Raw genomic sequence first — 16,027 nt, forward strand, 5'->3', positions numbered from 1 at the left:
AAATAATGTAAATATACTTTGTCTTTCTTTGGATGCTTATGGTATTTTGTCTTCACTTTAACCACATACATCTTGTATTTATTTAGGTCCAAGCAGCTCAGTCTGAGGCTAAGGTTGTGTCTCAGTATCATGAGCTCGTGGTCCAAGCCCGGGATGACTTTAAACGAGAACTGGACAGTATTACTCCAGAAGTCTTGCCAGGGTGGAAAGGGATGAGTAAGTACAACTGAACTGTTGTTGATACTTTTCTGTGTTTGTTTTATTTTTTTATAGTTTTTTTAAAAGTTTATTCATTTTGAGAGTGAGCAGGGGAGGGGTAGAGAGAGAGGGAATCTCAAGCAGGCCCCACACTGTTGCACGGAGCCCAATGCAGGGCTCAAACTCATAAACCGTGAGATCATGACTTGAGCCAAAACCAAGTGTTGGATGTTCAACCGACTGAGCCATTCATGTGCCTCACTGTTTTTGTTTTTTAATAGCTGTTTGACTAAACTTGCTTCAGCCCCGTTCGTCTAATCCAAACCCCTGTGGTATGCATATCTCGTGCGGTGTACAGTATGGTGTTTGCCACATTTTATTTCATTCACAGCCGTGGTAGGTGACACACTTGTGACAGTATTCCCATGGTTTTAGTCATGGTAGACACAAGTTCCAGCCAGCGTGTAATCCTGTAACCCATGATTCTGCTACTCAGGAAAAAAGGAAAAAAAAGTTTAGGACCCAAGTAAGTGAGAGTGGCATTATAACCTTAAATCTGTTAAATATTATATATATGTAAAATTATTCAAAGCCTTTGGTACTTTACAAATATTAGTAATGAATAACTCATGGCACACCTTATGACTGCTTGTGTGACAACGTTATGGTTGAAAATTCACATGGTGAAAAAGAAATCATCTGTATGACTGTCCACTTACAAATAGACTGCAGGGAAGTGTGATGGTTAAGCAGTTATACAGTGTGACTGCAAAGAATAGTCAGGTGTCCCTGAAGTGCTCTAAGAGTACTAATCACAGAATTTAGCAGTCTCAACCAGATCAAAATACTCTTTAAATGCTAGCGTCTGTTAGAAGCTAAACATCCGGTAGGAACCGAACTGGTAGGTAGGCCTCTCGGGGCTGAAGGTGACCAGCTTGCATCAGCTGGTCTGTGGAGCTAAGGTAATCAAGACCGTTGTGGGAGTTTCAGCTGCGTAACGCCCAGCCAGGGAGATGTAAGGGCAAGAAGCAGAGTCAAAGCTGTTAACAAATAACTCCGACAGTTAAGTGTTTTGAATGCAGTTGACACATTTAAGAGGGAGATTCAGACTCTTGTCAAAGAAAATCAAAGAAGATTTGTAAGAGGATGAAATGGAGAAACACAGTTCATTCTGGGGACAGTGAATCTTATTTGTACATGGTTGTTTAATCTGATTAGCAGCTGGCAAAATGGGCAGTGTGGGCAGTCTGTCCTTGAGCAGGCTTGGTTAAGCCACGTCTGCACCATTTCCTTCATCGGAATTTCCCAAGGGCTGTGCTTTATTGAGGTTACAGCTGAAATAGTTGTCACCACCCCAGAGACCTTTCCTGACCATCTTCCTCCAGAAGTCACCCTACCACATCACCTTATTTTATCTTTTTTTTAAGATTTTATTTTTAAGTACTCTCCATGCCCAACATGGGGTTCAGACTCACAGTTCGAAGATGAAGAGTCACATACTCCATGGACTGAGCCAGCCAGACACCCCAATTATCCTTTTGAAATTCTTTTCATTGTTTTTGGTGTTTGTTGCATATCTCTGTCCATGAGGTGTGAGCTGCTTGGCAAAAAATGGGACATTGGTGGCTAGTTGGGGAGCTAGTTGGGTGGGCTGCAGATGAAATCAGGTTGGAAGGAGGGACAGGGTTTGCCTGTGGAGAGTTAGTAGTGAGTGCATTCTCTCATCTAAAGTACTTGTCTGTGCACTTCCCACTAGGTTAAAGGCTACTGATTTTTCCATGATAACCTCTAGAGTTGCTAACTATAAAAATTCTTTTGCTGATTTTGAAAATGCCCATTATAAAACATGAAAACAGTAAAGCAGTCGTTCTCAACCCGGGGCATTTTTGCCTGCCATAGGACATTTGGCAGTGTCTCAAGACATTTTTGTTTGTAATATTAGGGAGGTGCTACTGACATCCAGTAGGTAGAGGGCAGAGATGCTGCGGATCATCCTGCAATGCACAGAATAGCCCCTCGAAACAAACAGTCGTTTGGTCTGGAATGTCAGTAGTACCAAAGTTGAGAAACTTGGCATTAAAGAAAATATCCTATAAAAAGTGAAAGACCCCTGCAGTGCAGTTTCCGACCATGTGTGTGTGCACGTAATCTCAATCTCGTTCTCTTACTAATCTTAAAAATAGATTACACATTCACATGATACAAAATTTGAAAAGTACAAATGGCATCTGGTGACATTTCCCTTACCCCCCATTCCCATAGCCACAGTTTTCTTCCCAGTGTAACTGATTTCTTGTGTAGTCCTGGAGATAGTTTATTATTTCACAGTTATCCCAGCTATTAATAAATATCCTCACCTCTGAAATCTGAATTCATTTAAGACTTATATACCAGGCTCCTTAGTAATGGTTTATGTTGTCACTTATTTTGCTCTTAATTTGTGTTATTTCACTAAGTTATAAATGTCCTGTTGATACTCCTTTATTTATTTATTTTTCTTCTCTGTAGCTGAGCACAGTGTTAAACATAAAATAACTAACATTATTGAGCATTATTTTATGTATAGCACTGTGTTCTAAGTGCTTCACATGTATTTAAAATTCATAACAGCCCTGGGGTGCCTGGGTGGCTCAGTTGGTTAAGCATCCAACTATTGATTTTGGCTCAGGTCAGGATCCCAGTGTTGTGGGATCAAGCCCCGTGTCTGGCTGAGCATGAAGCCTGCTTGAGATTCTCTCCTCCTCTGCCCCTCTCCTGTATCTTGTGTGTGCTCTCTCTAAAAATAAAAAATAAAAAAAAGTAAAACTTATAACACCCCTATGAGGTAAAGTTGTGTTGCTATGCCATATTTATAGATGGGAAAGCCAAGACACAGGTTAAAGTAATTTGCCCAAGGTTGGGAATAGAGCCAAGATTTCACTCTTACCATTAGCCTCCCTGTTCTCTGCCTGACTGATTTGTACTGGTAGTATAGGACCCCCTTTTAGGCTTTTGAGAAGAGAAATGATCTGATTGTAATGAAGAAAATTAACTTGTATGAGATTGAGGTGTAGGAAGGGACGTCTAAGGGCAAGGAAACTAGTTAAAAACTGCTGGAGTTATCTTAAGGGCAGAGTGATAGGGGTTGCCTGTTGTGTGTACCAGGGGCACTGAAGATGAAGAATAGGAAGAAACTTAGAAGTCACCATTTAGCATTTGATTTGTTGAACCATAATTTACAGTATCTAGTGAAATTCAGAATGTATATTCTCCCTGATCCAGCTGGTCAACTCCTAGGTATGTGCTCGGGAAGACACATGGGTGCATAAGGAGACTCATAAAAATTTTCATAGGAGCCCTGTTTGAAGAGCAGAAAAATCAGAAACTGCTAAATGTGCCTTCCATGTGGCAGTATAAATGAATAAACCGAAACTCTCTCACACATAAACGTTAAGAAAACAAGTTGCAGAAGAATATGTAGAGTAGGACACCACTTACATGAAGCTTGAGAACATGCAAAACAACACTACGCATTGTTTTAGGATGCATACATCTGTGAAGTATGACAAAATGAACGATACACACCATATTCAGTTAGTGGATACCACGGTGTGGGGAGGGAGGAGGAGCCTTTAGGAGGAGGGTGGGTGGATGTTGTCAGGATGGGAAGATTGAGTGCAGGTTGTAGATTGTATCCCAGGGACATTTCCTTTATTGCTGTGGACTAGTATATATTGTCATACTCATGTGCCTTCTTGGGACTGACAGCTTTTTCCATCCTTGCCAGTTTTTCCTCCTACAACATTGGGACAGATTGGGTTTGGTTTAATACCAGACTAAGTAGTTGCCTTTTAGAGCCATTTTGGATGAAAAAATACCTGTTTTTGAACTTTTTGAATCCAGGGGTCATACCCATGATGTTAAGAAGCTCATGCTGAGAAGCAGGAGACTGGCTGCAGCTCCCCTTTCCTGTCACGTGTCCTCAAGGTGGGGCCTGTGATCCTGGTGGGGAGCATCATCCAAATTATTTAGAATGTTATCTTTTTCTTCCTTACCATCAAATCAGTCAGTCATAGTTCTTAGCTTAATTTGCACAGGCTAAATGCATATTTAATGTGAATTCACTGCTTTTAAGCTTCCAAAGAAGAAACAGTAGCTTCGTAAGTATTTGAAATGTTAGGGGAGGCCTGGTATTGAGAACAGAGTCTGGCCTGGGACATAGTGAAATACTCTATGAACTAGTGTAAATGAGGAGAATAAATAAGAATTGTAGTCTCTGTGTAAAAACTAAGTTTTAGATTGCTCTAGCAAAACTAGAGATGACCCTGAAAACCAAAGCTACTTTTAATATGAATGACTCCTATTTTATAAAATGTTAGAATTTACCTTGATTTATATTGTTCTATATCCTTTTAGGTTTTAGGAAATAAACTCTATTGTTTTGCTTTCTAATATTAAAATACGCTTTTTTTGGGATGCCTGGGTGGCTCAGTCGGTTAAGCATCTGTTGATTTAGCTCAGGTCATGATCTCATGGTTCGTGAGTTCGAGCCCTGTCTTGGGCTCCGCACTGTGAGTGTGGAGCCTGCTTGGGATTCTCTCTCTCTCCTTCTCTCTCTGCCCTTCCCCCACTCATGCCCTCTTTCTCTCTCAAAATAAGTAAATAAATAAAAAGATGCCTATCCCTACACTTTAATGTTGCATGGTAGGTTTGATGGGAATCTTTCTTAGACTAGAATAGAATAAAAATAAAATAGACTTTTTGTACTACTAGTTCCTGGTTCCTTGTTTCTTTTTTGCAGCTTCCTACTTAATAACTGAAACGTGTACATTCTTTTTTCAAACTGTTCTTCTTTTCCTTTGTAGGTATTTCTGACCTAGGTGAGTAATTATGCATGTTTTATGTTTAAAGTCTTTTGACTCTTAAAATACTGAAGTTTTTTTTGTTTGCTCATGATTCTTTATACTAAAGCATCTAAATTTATAATGTAGAATTACGTTGCAAGTGATAAATCTGATTTGGATATATTTTTGGCATCCGTGTGCTCTCAGGAACAAAAATGTTTCACCAAGTAATTGGAAACCTGTTGTATGTATGTGTGTGTATATATATATATGTGTGTGTATTTTTTTTTAAGTTTTCATTTTGTAAAATTTCAAACATTAAAAAGTAGGAAGAAAGCTATAATAAACTCCCAATAGATCCACCTTCAGTAATTATCAGCACTTGGCTAGTTTTTGTCATTTATTTCCCCAACTTATGTTGAAGCAGATCCCAAATCTATCCTTTTCAGTTGTAAACACCTTCTGTATGTTTTAAAAAAAACAATCACTGTACCATTATCACACCTAAAACAATAATTCCTTAACATCATCAAATATTTAGTGTTCAAATATCCCCATTTTGTAGAATGAATTTTTGTAGCTGTTTTATTTGAATCCGTACCCAAAGGAGCTATACATGTTGAATTTAGTCAATAAATCTCTGAACCCTCACTTTGTTTTTTGCCTCTCTGTTGCTCTTATTGTGGAGTCATTTATTATGTAGTATTTCCCTCATTCTGTATTTTGCTGTTAAAGTTGTAACTCTAAACCCATAGTAACATATCAGAATACTTGTGGAAGGTGAGATTTGAAAACAAAACAAAACACATGCTTAAGCCTAAATGAGGATCTCTGGGCATGTGTACTTTTGAGAAAGCTCTACAAGGGATTCTAGTGGACAGTCTGGCTGCTGATCACTGTCCTAGGTAATACCTCTGTTTAGGAAGAGGCACAAAAACTCTTACTAGGGAAGAGTCAGAATTCAAATCTGAATTTTAGCAGAAAAAATATTAGGATGCGTATTATGACTGATCATAGTTATGCATGAATGAAAGTATAGAACTGATTGTATATGTAAACTGTCTTTAGAGGCAAAATTGTAATGAATTGTAGAGCCTATTTATAATTAGTTCAATTAATTTGGGTTCCTGGAGAAGATTATATACATGAAGGCTCAACTAAATTACTTTGCTCGGGATTGAAGATGCCTTAGTTGGACACAAGCTATGGATTTCTGATGGCAGTGGAGAATCTAAATCTGTCTTCAAATGTTAGCTACCCTTTGGTTTCTTTACAGCTGTTAAATTGTTATCAGTTGAAGCAAGTTACCTTGTAGATGTGTAATTTTGGTGAAATCATTAACATTTTAATGTCGTTTTCTATTTAGCCGACAAGCTGTCTACCGATGATCTGAACTCCCTGATTGCTCATGCACATCGCCGCATTGACCAACTAAACAGAGAGCTAGCAGAACAGAAGGCCACAGAGAAGCAGCACATTGCATTAGCCCTGGAAAAACAAAAGCTGGAAGAAAAGCGGGCATTTGACTCTGCGGTGGCAAAAGCGTTAGAACATCACAGAAGTGAGATACAGGCTGAACAGGACAGAAAGGTAGAGGAAATGAGAAATTTAAAGTGAATCTACTTGATTATCTGCTTCTAGAGATAATACCAACAGTCCCGACTTTAAAATATTAGATGTAAGTCATGCCAGCCGCCTCTTGAATGGAGCTTTGGCCCTTGTTCTAGCCTGAACTTCTAGGGAAGGATTGTTGGAGCAGCGTTCCTTTAGGTTGAGCAGATGCAGAAGTGTAAGAAAGTAACAAGCCCTTGGTATCCAGGATTATCTACTTTATCTTTCCCCCTGTGGAGCCTGTCCCCTAAAGCACCACGGAAAGACTCTCTGTTGGGTTCTGAAGGTATTTTTTCCCCGCCAGTGTTTTGGTAAAGAAAGGATGCAACAGCTCCTCTAGTTTTCTGTCTGGGTACATCATGTGTTAGATAGGTGTCTGCGGGTTGATTCGGGAACCTAGGTACCCATCCTCCCTTCCTGTTCTCTCAGCTGCACAGTTGAGCACTGCTTCCTCTGTGAAGTGCTTTCTTCCCTAGTCTGTTAGGATACCACAAGCTCCTGGCCTTTCTCCCACCTTGTTGGCCATTGCTTGGACCCCTTCTTTGCTCAGCTTCCCCAATATTGGCATGTGCTGGCCTTGGTTCTGAAACCTTTTATCCATCTAAACTATCTCCAAGTGCTCTTATCTAGTCCTGTGACTTGGAAGTTTAAATCCTGTCACTTAGTTCTAAGCTTGGATGTCACGCTGTCAGCAAGGCTTCTCCTATTTCTTCAATGTAGAGTCTCTATTACTTTTTCTCATACTGCCTTATTTTTAAAAAAGAAGTATCACAGTCTGAGATGTCCATTTTGTTTACTTATTACTGTCTGATTGCTTCATTGAAATGTACATTGTAGGAGAACAAAAAGTTTGTGTGTCTTGAGCACCATCGTATCCAAGGATATAGTAGGCACTGCCTGGCACAGGGTTGGCACTTTATAAATATCTATGCACTGATTGGATTTACTTAATGTTGTGTCTAGGAAAAAGTTATGAATTTCAGGTAATCAGTACTAAATAATTTGTAATATGGCCAATTGTTAGGCAAGACATGATAGGCTTTTCATATTTTTGTTTTGATCTGGGCTCTCTTGTGAATCTAAATTCATAGTAAAGTAAGCAGTTTCAGAGCAGTGTTCTTTGCTTAGGAGAAATTGTAAAGTACCAGATATTAATCAATTTATTAATTTTCTTAATACTTCACTCTAGGCATTATTCCTAGATAAAAAAATGGACACTTGAGAAGATGAATTCCCCAATTATTGTGATGAAGCTGTGTTTGATCCCAAGTCTTTGTAGTTATTTTTTCCAAAAAAACTTTGAGGATTTGTTAATCCTTAAAGGAGTGTGTGATTCAGGAAATGACAGTGTTTACCTTGCATAAGAGGCAGCTTGATCAGTTGGGAGAAACAGATTTTGGGGCAGAAAGACACCTGTTTGGAATCTGATTTTTGCCATAGCTGAGTGAGTCCCCTTCCAGCATTCAGCCCTGATCGATGTCAGAGAAGTCAAGGACGTTAGCCGCATGCTTGGTACGTTGTAGAGGTTCAGGGCATGGAAGCTGCCATCATCATTGCTACTAGTCTTTTTTTCTAAGAGCAAATGTGGAGAAATGAGAAGTAATCATTCTTGTGGTTTCACAGGTAGAGGAAGTCAGAGATGCCATGGAGAATGAAATGAGAACCCAGCTTCGCCGACAGGCTGCTGCCCACACTGATCACTTACGCGATGTCCTTAGGGTACAAGAACAGGAACTCAAATATGAATATGAACAGGTGGGGACCTGTTACAGCTCATCAGCTCCCTTCAGCCTCCTCTCCTCTTCATGTCCTCTGTGTGTCCTTCCCTCTGAGGATATGGAAGAATGGGGAAAGAATGCGAATGGTACCCAGCCTTGGTGCAGTGGGGCTTTTGTATTTTGCAACACTGCTCCTTTTTACATAAAGATGTACCTGTGTGTAATTGAGCAGATGTGTTTTGTATCTATGTCCTAGTCATTTGGAGCCTTCAAGTTTTAGGGAGGGTTGGTACAGTGAGTTTCAAAAATGCAGATAATACTTGACAAACAGATCTCCTGCTTTATTTCCACAATCTCCTGTGGGTTATGTAGCAGCACTCAGATGTTTATTTCTGAGGAAACTTCCCAGAGAGGTTAAGTTTGGAAATCACAGCAAATCTATTACATTGGGGGGCAGTGCAGTTACTTTACTTTCTAAAGTTAGTATTTTCTCAGTTTTTAATTGCTTTCTTCTCCTGGTCTACTTCCTCTGATACAAAGGTCTGTCAGTAAATTTGTAGGGAATTACATACATCAACTATGAGTTTTAGGAAATTTTTGAAATCTTACACATAATATAGGAGTTTCATGAGAAATGTTTTGAGATTTTTAAAGGCCCTCTTTGCTTTTAGAGGTAGCATTTGGTGGTAGACTTTAGGGTCCCAGTGACTGACATGCATTGAAGTAGCATCACTTTCTTCTGTACACTGTTTATGTTTTATTTCAGGACCTGTCTGAGAAACTCGCTGAACAGGAATTACAGTTTCGTCGCCTCAGTCAAGAGCAAATTGACAACTTTACTCTGGATATAAACACTGCCTATGCTAGACTAAGAGGAATCGAACAGGCTGTTCAGAGTGAGCACACGGGCCTCTTACATTTTATTCAGTCCAACTTCTTCGTTAGGATAATGGGTTAGATGCGTCAGCATTAGGACATAAAGATGCTGTGAAGTCATTCTATTAAATTTTATTCATTTCTGAGAAAATCAGCCCAGATTTGGTAAGTTTGGAACATAGGGTGTTTATGAGAGGAAATTAAAAAGAATCTAAAAATTAAATCTAAATACTTGAAGATTTACTGTGTGTGTGTCAGACTGGAGATCGCCGTTTACGAGGCAGGTTACCCAGCACACTTTGGTTATGTCTTACGTGCCCTGAGTGGAGCAAAAGGTCAGCGTATCCCCACGCTTGCTGTCCAGCCCTGTCTGGAAGTGGTTGTTTGCTGATTCCACCCACCAAACGGACAGTAGTTATTCTGAGGCGTCAGCGTGGCACACTGAAAGGGAAATGTTCTGACAGAATGTTGATAAAATGGGTTTTTTTGGGGGGTGTTATAGAGCCATTTTTGTCAGATAAGTATAAAAATAAACACCTAGGAAGTTGCAAGATTCAAGATCACGTAGTCCATTAGGTTTACTCGAAGTCTTCCATTCTTTGCAGGAAGTTTCTGATGGCCTTAGCATAAGTCTTAGCCTAATTTAAATGTTTTTTTTCCCTCAAACATTCTAAAATAATTATCCTTGAATCAGAAACTGTGTGTTTTTCTGGATGTCACAGTAAGAGGGGAAAGAGACTCTTGTGCTTGTGCACATACATCCTTCCAGTTTTCTCCATGGCTTGACTAAAAAGTTAGGTTTACCATGTTGCCTCATGAAGAGGCCGACTTCCTCGGAAAGAACATGCCAGAAATAAGTGTCAGGTGGGGTTGGAAAAGGCTCTCTCTGGCCCTATCGTTTACCGTGTGGATTTAGCCTGTTGAGGGTGCAGGTACATCTACATCAGTTCTCTGCAGGTATGGGAAGGACATTTAGTCAGATAGAGAGAAAAATGTGTTTCTTTGCCTGTTTTTTCTTTGTAGGTCATGCAGTTGCTGAGGAGGAGGCCAGAAAAGCCCACCAACTGTGGCTCTCGGTGGAGGCATTAAAGTACAGCATGAAGACTGCGTCTGCAGACCTGCCCACTGTTCCACTGGGTAGTGCAGTTGAGGCCATCAGAGTCAACTGTTCTGATAGTGAATTTGCCCAGGCTTTAACTGCAGCTATCCCTCCAGAGTCCCTGACCCGTGGGGTGTACAGCGAAGAGACCCTTAGAGTCCGTTTCTATGCTGTTCAAAAACTGGCCCGAAGGGTAGCAATGATTGATGAAACCAGAAATAGCTTATACCAGTACTTCCTCTCCTACTTGCAGTCCTTGCTCTTATTCCCACCTCAGCAACTGAAGCCACCAGCGGAGCTCTGCCCTGAGGACATAAACACATTTAAATTACTGTCCTATGCCTCCTATTGCATTGAGCATGGTGATCTGGAGCTGGCAGCAAAGTTTGTCAACCAGCTGAAAGGGGAGTCCCGACGAGTGGCCCAGGACTGGCTGAAGGAGGCCCGAATGACCCTAGAAACCAAACAGATAGTGGAAATCCTGACAGCATACGCCAGCGCCGTAGGAATAGGAACCACTCAAGTGCAGCAAGAGTAAGGTCTAGGAAGAGTTTTGTAAAGTCTTATTTTACGTGAATGGGAATCAGCGATATATGAAGGGTTTGCAACAGGGTCCCAGAATTGTCTAGAAAGGAGCAGGTTATAAGTACTGTTCTAAATGTTAACACCTGTTGCATTTATATTATTTCCACTTGCTATCATGTCAGTGAACTCCAGGAGTAATTTCTTTGCAACTTGTGTAACATTTTCCGTTTTTCAGGTTTTACTGATCAGGCTCGTGAGCCATTCAAAAATAATGTTTGTGATCCCTATTACTGTTGATTTTGCCCTTGGAGCAAACTGAATAAAACAAAAAGATGAAAACTGAGCAGCTTATCCCTTTTCAAGAAGTGCCATTTCTTGTTTGTTGTATGTGCAGAAAACTTTTGAGAAGCGGCAACAGCAGAAGTAGGAAATCCTGGGCACTCAGTTTCCAGGCCGTGAATTGGGTTCCAAAAGTGCAAGGTCTGTGTTTTTGGCTTTGAAGGTTCTGGTGAACGGAGTCCTACTCAAACTCAAGTTTGGTCAAACTCAAGACTGATGTACAAGCCAAAATGCCAATACATTTACAATGGGAGACATGGCATTCTGGTGATTACAAGGCACCAGAAATAGTATGTACCTGAAACTTTTAAGTTGCTACAAGAAAAAGTTGTCTTTTCTCTTGGGACCCAATATATACACACCCGTGTATGTACATGAAACACTTTTCAAACCACTGCTTATTAGCCCCTTTCTACAGGTGATGTACTGTTTTCTGGTCTGTTCCCTATTAATAAGTCCGTTTCTTTTCTACTCACAAATTAATTTCAGCAGTCCTCAAAACAGGTCACAGCTCTCAGTTCTGAAACACTGGTAATTGACCTTGTTCCTTTCTGGTACTTGGACTGAATATGTCTTTTTTGAAGTGGGGGTGGTGAGTCTGGAATCTTAAAAAGGATTGAATAATTTTGTGGTATATTTAAACTGGATTGCCATAAAACCCAGAGAACTTAGTTCACATCTCTGAAGCTTAAGACAACTGCCATACTGGGTAAACATTAACCCCTACCTTTTGATTTTTTATTCCGACAACACGGTCGTCAAAAATTTTTTCGTAATTATTTTTTGTTGGGGTTTGTGTTCACAGACTGAGGAGGCACTTTTATTCTGAGCAAAGTATCTGCAAATCATCGAGGAGGAAGGAGAGATGAATTTTTATATTTCTGTGGGTGAATGCCAGACCCTGAATTTGGACTGTTACATTAAGTTTGCATGGCACTTGCCCTTTGGTTTGCGGATATTTTGGTCCCATTTTGGCCTTGGTTGATAATGCTATTCATTATGTTCCTCCTAAGCAGATTCTTAATTTCTGCAGTTACAGGGAGCTGATTTTTACCAGAGGATAATGAGGCTGTTCTCAAATTCAGCCTTCCTTCCCCTTTGGAATGGCATGAAATTGCAAAATACATTAACTTGTAAAGCTGACTTACCTGTTTGTCATAGTAAAGGTGTTTGTAATTTATACAGTAGGTAAAAGACTACCAATTACAAGGAAATCTAAATTTCTCTAGGAGCCCAGAAATAACTCTCATCAGATGGGATTATCTGAACTCCTAGGAATACTGATTGGTTTATTTTAGGTCTGCAAATCAAAATAAGACCACTGGCTTTCAAATTTTAGTAGTTCCATTAGCAAACCTCCTTACCTCCACTGCATATTGGAAAACCAGTATGTTGAAAGGGGACTCTTGGCCTGGCCTGGATTTTCTTCTTGTGCCTAATAAAACTCGGCAATGCTTCAAGTGAAAAGGGCCTTTACTTGGGTTCTCAGTTCTTCAAGGAGGTAGAATCCAAAGGAACAAGATTGGGAGAAGGTGGATATAGCCCTGGGCAGAGGGCAGGGCCACTCACTTTAGCATGTTTCATTTAAACTCTAAATCTCTGCCACTTTGGACTTGATCACGTGAAGCAAATCATTATTTGTCTTCCATTATCAATTTTTAGCCTTATATTGGGTTACCTTATTGCCTCCCTCTTGAGTGTGATAGGATAGCATCCCTGAGCATTTTAAACTCCTTTCTCCAGGTACATTAAAACTCTGGTCTTTGCTTTAAAATTGTTTTTTAGTTTCAAAATAATGTAACAAATTAAAATGCAGTTTTAGACCATCTTTTTAAGGCACATGGTCTATTGCTTAGCATTAATATAAATCCTCTGCTCTCTAACAGGTTCTGGAAAAAAGCAGCCTCCAAGTCCCAAATGAGTTGTCCCATCAATTTTAAAGTAACTTGCTTGAACTCAGTGCAGAAGAACAGATAATTTGAGTTATACATAAATGGGAAATAAAAAGGATTATCAGGCAAATCACTCTTCATCAGGTCCAGTGGTCACCATTTCCCCGAACCAAAGCTCAGCTTCCCTACTTTGGCCCCCCTGATGCATTTAGGGGTCCTGAGGTCAGCAGGAGAACCTAAGAATGGATGGGGGATGGAGAGAAAGAGGGTTTACTTGGCTACTCTACCATTGTGTATGGGTAGGTGATGTGGTTTCACTGCCTTCTAAGTTCAAGCTAGCTGTATGGACACTGCCCCAGATCTTTAGGAAGAGGAAGGAGTTCTGGAGGGGTTATGAGGCAAGAGCCAGCGGAGAAGTGCCATTGTTGTAAGAACAAATCCCACTGTCACTGGTGGCAAAGTTTAGGTTTCCCTGGGAATAAATTCTATCAAGACCTTGATTCCTCTTGGACATTCTTGGTTTAAGAGGTTGAAATCCTGCTGAGCTCTGTAAATTCTTGGGCTTGATCTGTAGTAGTCCCAAATTGTCTAAGTCCATAGCTGTGTGGATCAGATGGACAGTGTTTTTACAGTTAGGCTGCTTCCTGGGCCTGGCTGGACATTCCTTCACTACCCAGACCCTGTGCACCTCATATTTTGGCCATTCTATTAACACATTGCCTCTCATCAACCAAATCAAAAACTTTCCTTTGGTAAACTGCCACTCTGCCTCTAAAGACCTGATCTAAAGGAGTCTATAAACTTGCCCCGAACTTCCTTGCTCCTACTGACGGCTATCTCAGAAATATCCTATTTCAAGGTTTTTAAACTTTATTACCAGCAGGAAAATAATTTACATCATGACCAGATAGACTTCTACATGTGTATCTACACGTCTACTGCACTGTAAAATTTATCACAAAACAACTACTGCAGTGGTGTACTGTGATTTTCTAATCCATTTCAGCATTCTAATCACCCACAAAATCAAACCCTGCAGTTTTAAAACCAACATAAGAGTACATCTTATCGCTAGTCTTCAGATGTTTTGAACCCCTAATCTGCATTTCTAGTCTGCACACATTGGTGATACGAGGCAAAGTGGACAAGTTTATTCAGAGGTAACAGGACTCCTCCTTTGACCCTTGCCATTCCATGGGTCTTGATCCTAGTTTGTTCTTCTGATGTTTTGGTTTCTCCTATTTTTTTTTTGTTAGGTTACTGAAAAATAGTTAAACTGCCCTCAGTTCCCAATTTCCAAAAGGCTGTTTTCTGACCAACTTGGTTGCTTTATATGCCGCTAATGCTCCAGCGCTTTTTAAAACTTGGTTCTGGTCTTCACTGGATTGATTTATAGCCCAAATCTTACATCTCATACCATTTTGTTTAAAATGCTGAATTGAATTTTAGGTTATAATTTTTCCTATATAAAATGTCAACATCAGGGAAACGTTAAGACCTAGAAGAGTGATCTTAAAAATAAGTTGTAGCATGTGACCAAGACACTACTCGTTTTACTCAATGCCTTTTAGGAATGCAGTACTTGAGTTGTATTACAAGTTTAGAGACAATCGTAAGGAAGAACAGACTGCAAGTTGAAATGGAGAGCCAGGACCAAAAGCAAAAATTGCTAGGTTATTTACTTCAGCATGGGGAAACATCTTTTACTATTAGAGGCTAATATTTCACTAGTGTGTGAATAAACATCTAAAAATGAGAGAACGGAGGGGCACCTGAGTGGCTCAGTTGGATAAGCGTCTGACTGGCTCAGGGCATAATCTCATAGCTCATGAGTTTGAGTCCCACACTGGGCTCTGTGCTGACAGCTCAGAAGCTGGAGCCTACTTCAAATTCTGTGTCTCCGTCTTTCTCTGCCCCTTCTCTGCTCATGCTCTCTTTCAAAAATAAACATTAAAAAAAAAAAATTTTAAAAAAATGGATACCAATCCTATAGGCCTAATTTTCTGAAAGTCTGAAGCAATTGAAACCACTGAAGTACACTGAAATCCATTACAAATTCAGATGACATCAGTCCAGATGGGACTCTGTCCCACCAACTCTAGCTGCCAAGCACTACGCTGAAGATTCAGCTGGGGCCTGGCAAGGAGAGAAGTACCACATTTATAAGGATTGTGATGAGTGAGCATTTGGCCATGCAGAGAGCGAGGCATTTGTAGGTGAGATGGGAAGGAGTTAACAGAAGCTTCCAGGAAGCCAGGTCTCCCTTGAAGTTGTAAACCAAGATCAAAGGCTAATCTGCTTTAATTGTCCTTTTGTTCATTTGCCTTGGTTTATCAAGAGTCTAATGGGACAATGCACATGAATGCTTAAGTAGCTAATCTGTGTCATTCCCCTGCCTTCGTTTTCCCTCGATTAGATGTCTTAAACTGAACATTCTAGGAGAACACATGAAACCATGCTTAGGTTTCTGAGAATGCAGGAGTAGGTCCAGGCTAGAGAGGATGCAGAATGGAGCTGGGAACAGACCTATATACACACAATATTGTAGCCCATCAGTGCCAACTCTGGCAGGGTAAGGATGAGGCTGTTCATCAGTGGGGAACTCATGGGGTCCCTCAGTAAATCTGGGACCAGGTATGAGCAAAGCAGCCTGTGGAAGCAGCCCTGGTGAAGATAAGGATGCTCTTGCAAACCAGGGTCCTGGCTGCTTCTGATACTGTTTCAAAGTCCCAGTGGTGAGACATGCTAAAAGTAGAGGTTTTTGACCAGCAATAATCACCAGCAATACAATCACATCAAGAAAACCTTCATTTCAGTCCTTTTTCATCACAAGTCCTCACTTTCGATGACTTTGAGTAGAGCCCAACTAAAGGTGCCAGCACACAGGGAAGAAAAGGGAGATGAAGCACTCTTGTGCAAGTCCTATGGCTGGGGGAAAACAAAAGC

At 40.4% G+C, this 16,027-nt stretch overlaps 1 protein-coding gene across 8 annotated transcripts in view; it reads left to right on the plus strand.

The window, feature by feature from the left end:
- IMMT (inner membrane mitochondrial protein) overlaps nucleotides 1-11,193 on the plus strand; it is a 38,583-nt gene extending 27,390 nt beyond the window's left edge. For all 8 annotated transcript variants that reach the window (XM_086700669.1, XM_086700667.1, XM_086700670.1 and 5 more), the window contains 6 exons: nucleotides 87-216; nucleotides 5,043-5,057; nucleotides 6,388-6,611; nucleotides 8,256-8,387; nucleotides 9,117-9,246; nucleotides 10,250-11,193. In XM_086700669.1, the coding sequence (XP_086556795.1) occupies nucleotides 87-216; nucleotides 5,043-5,057; nucleotides 6,388-6,611; nucleotides 8,256-8,387; nucleotides 9,117-9,246; nucleotides 10,250-10,863 (1,245 nt within the window). In that variant the 3' untranslated portion in view covers nucleotides 10,864-11,193. The remainder of the gene's footprint in view (nucleotides 1-86; nucleotides 217-5,042; nucleotides 5,058-6,387; nucleotides 6,612-8,255; nucleotides 8,388-9,116; nucleotides 9,247-10,249) is intronic.
- The last annotated feature ends 4,834 nt before the right edge of the window (nucleotides 11,194-16,027 follow it).

This window comes from Puma concolor, chromosome A3 (genome assembly GCF_028749965.1).
Source record: "Puma concolor isolate L17-30 chromosome A3, mPumCon1.1.hap2, whole genome shotgun sequence".
NCBI lineage: Eukaryota > Metazoa > Chordata > Mammalia > Carnivora > Felidae > Puma > Puma concolor.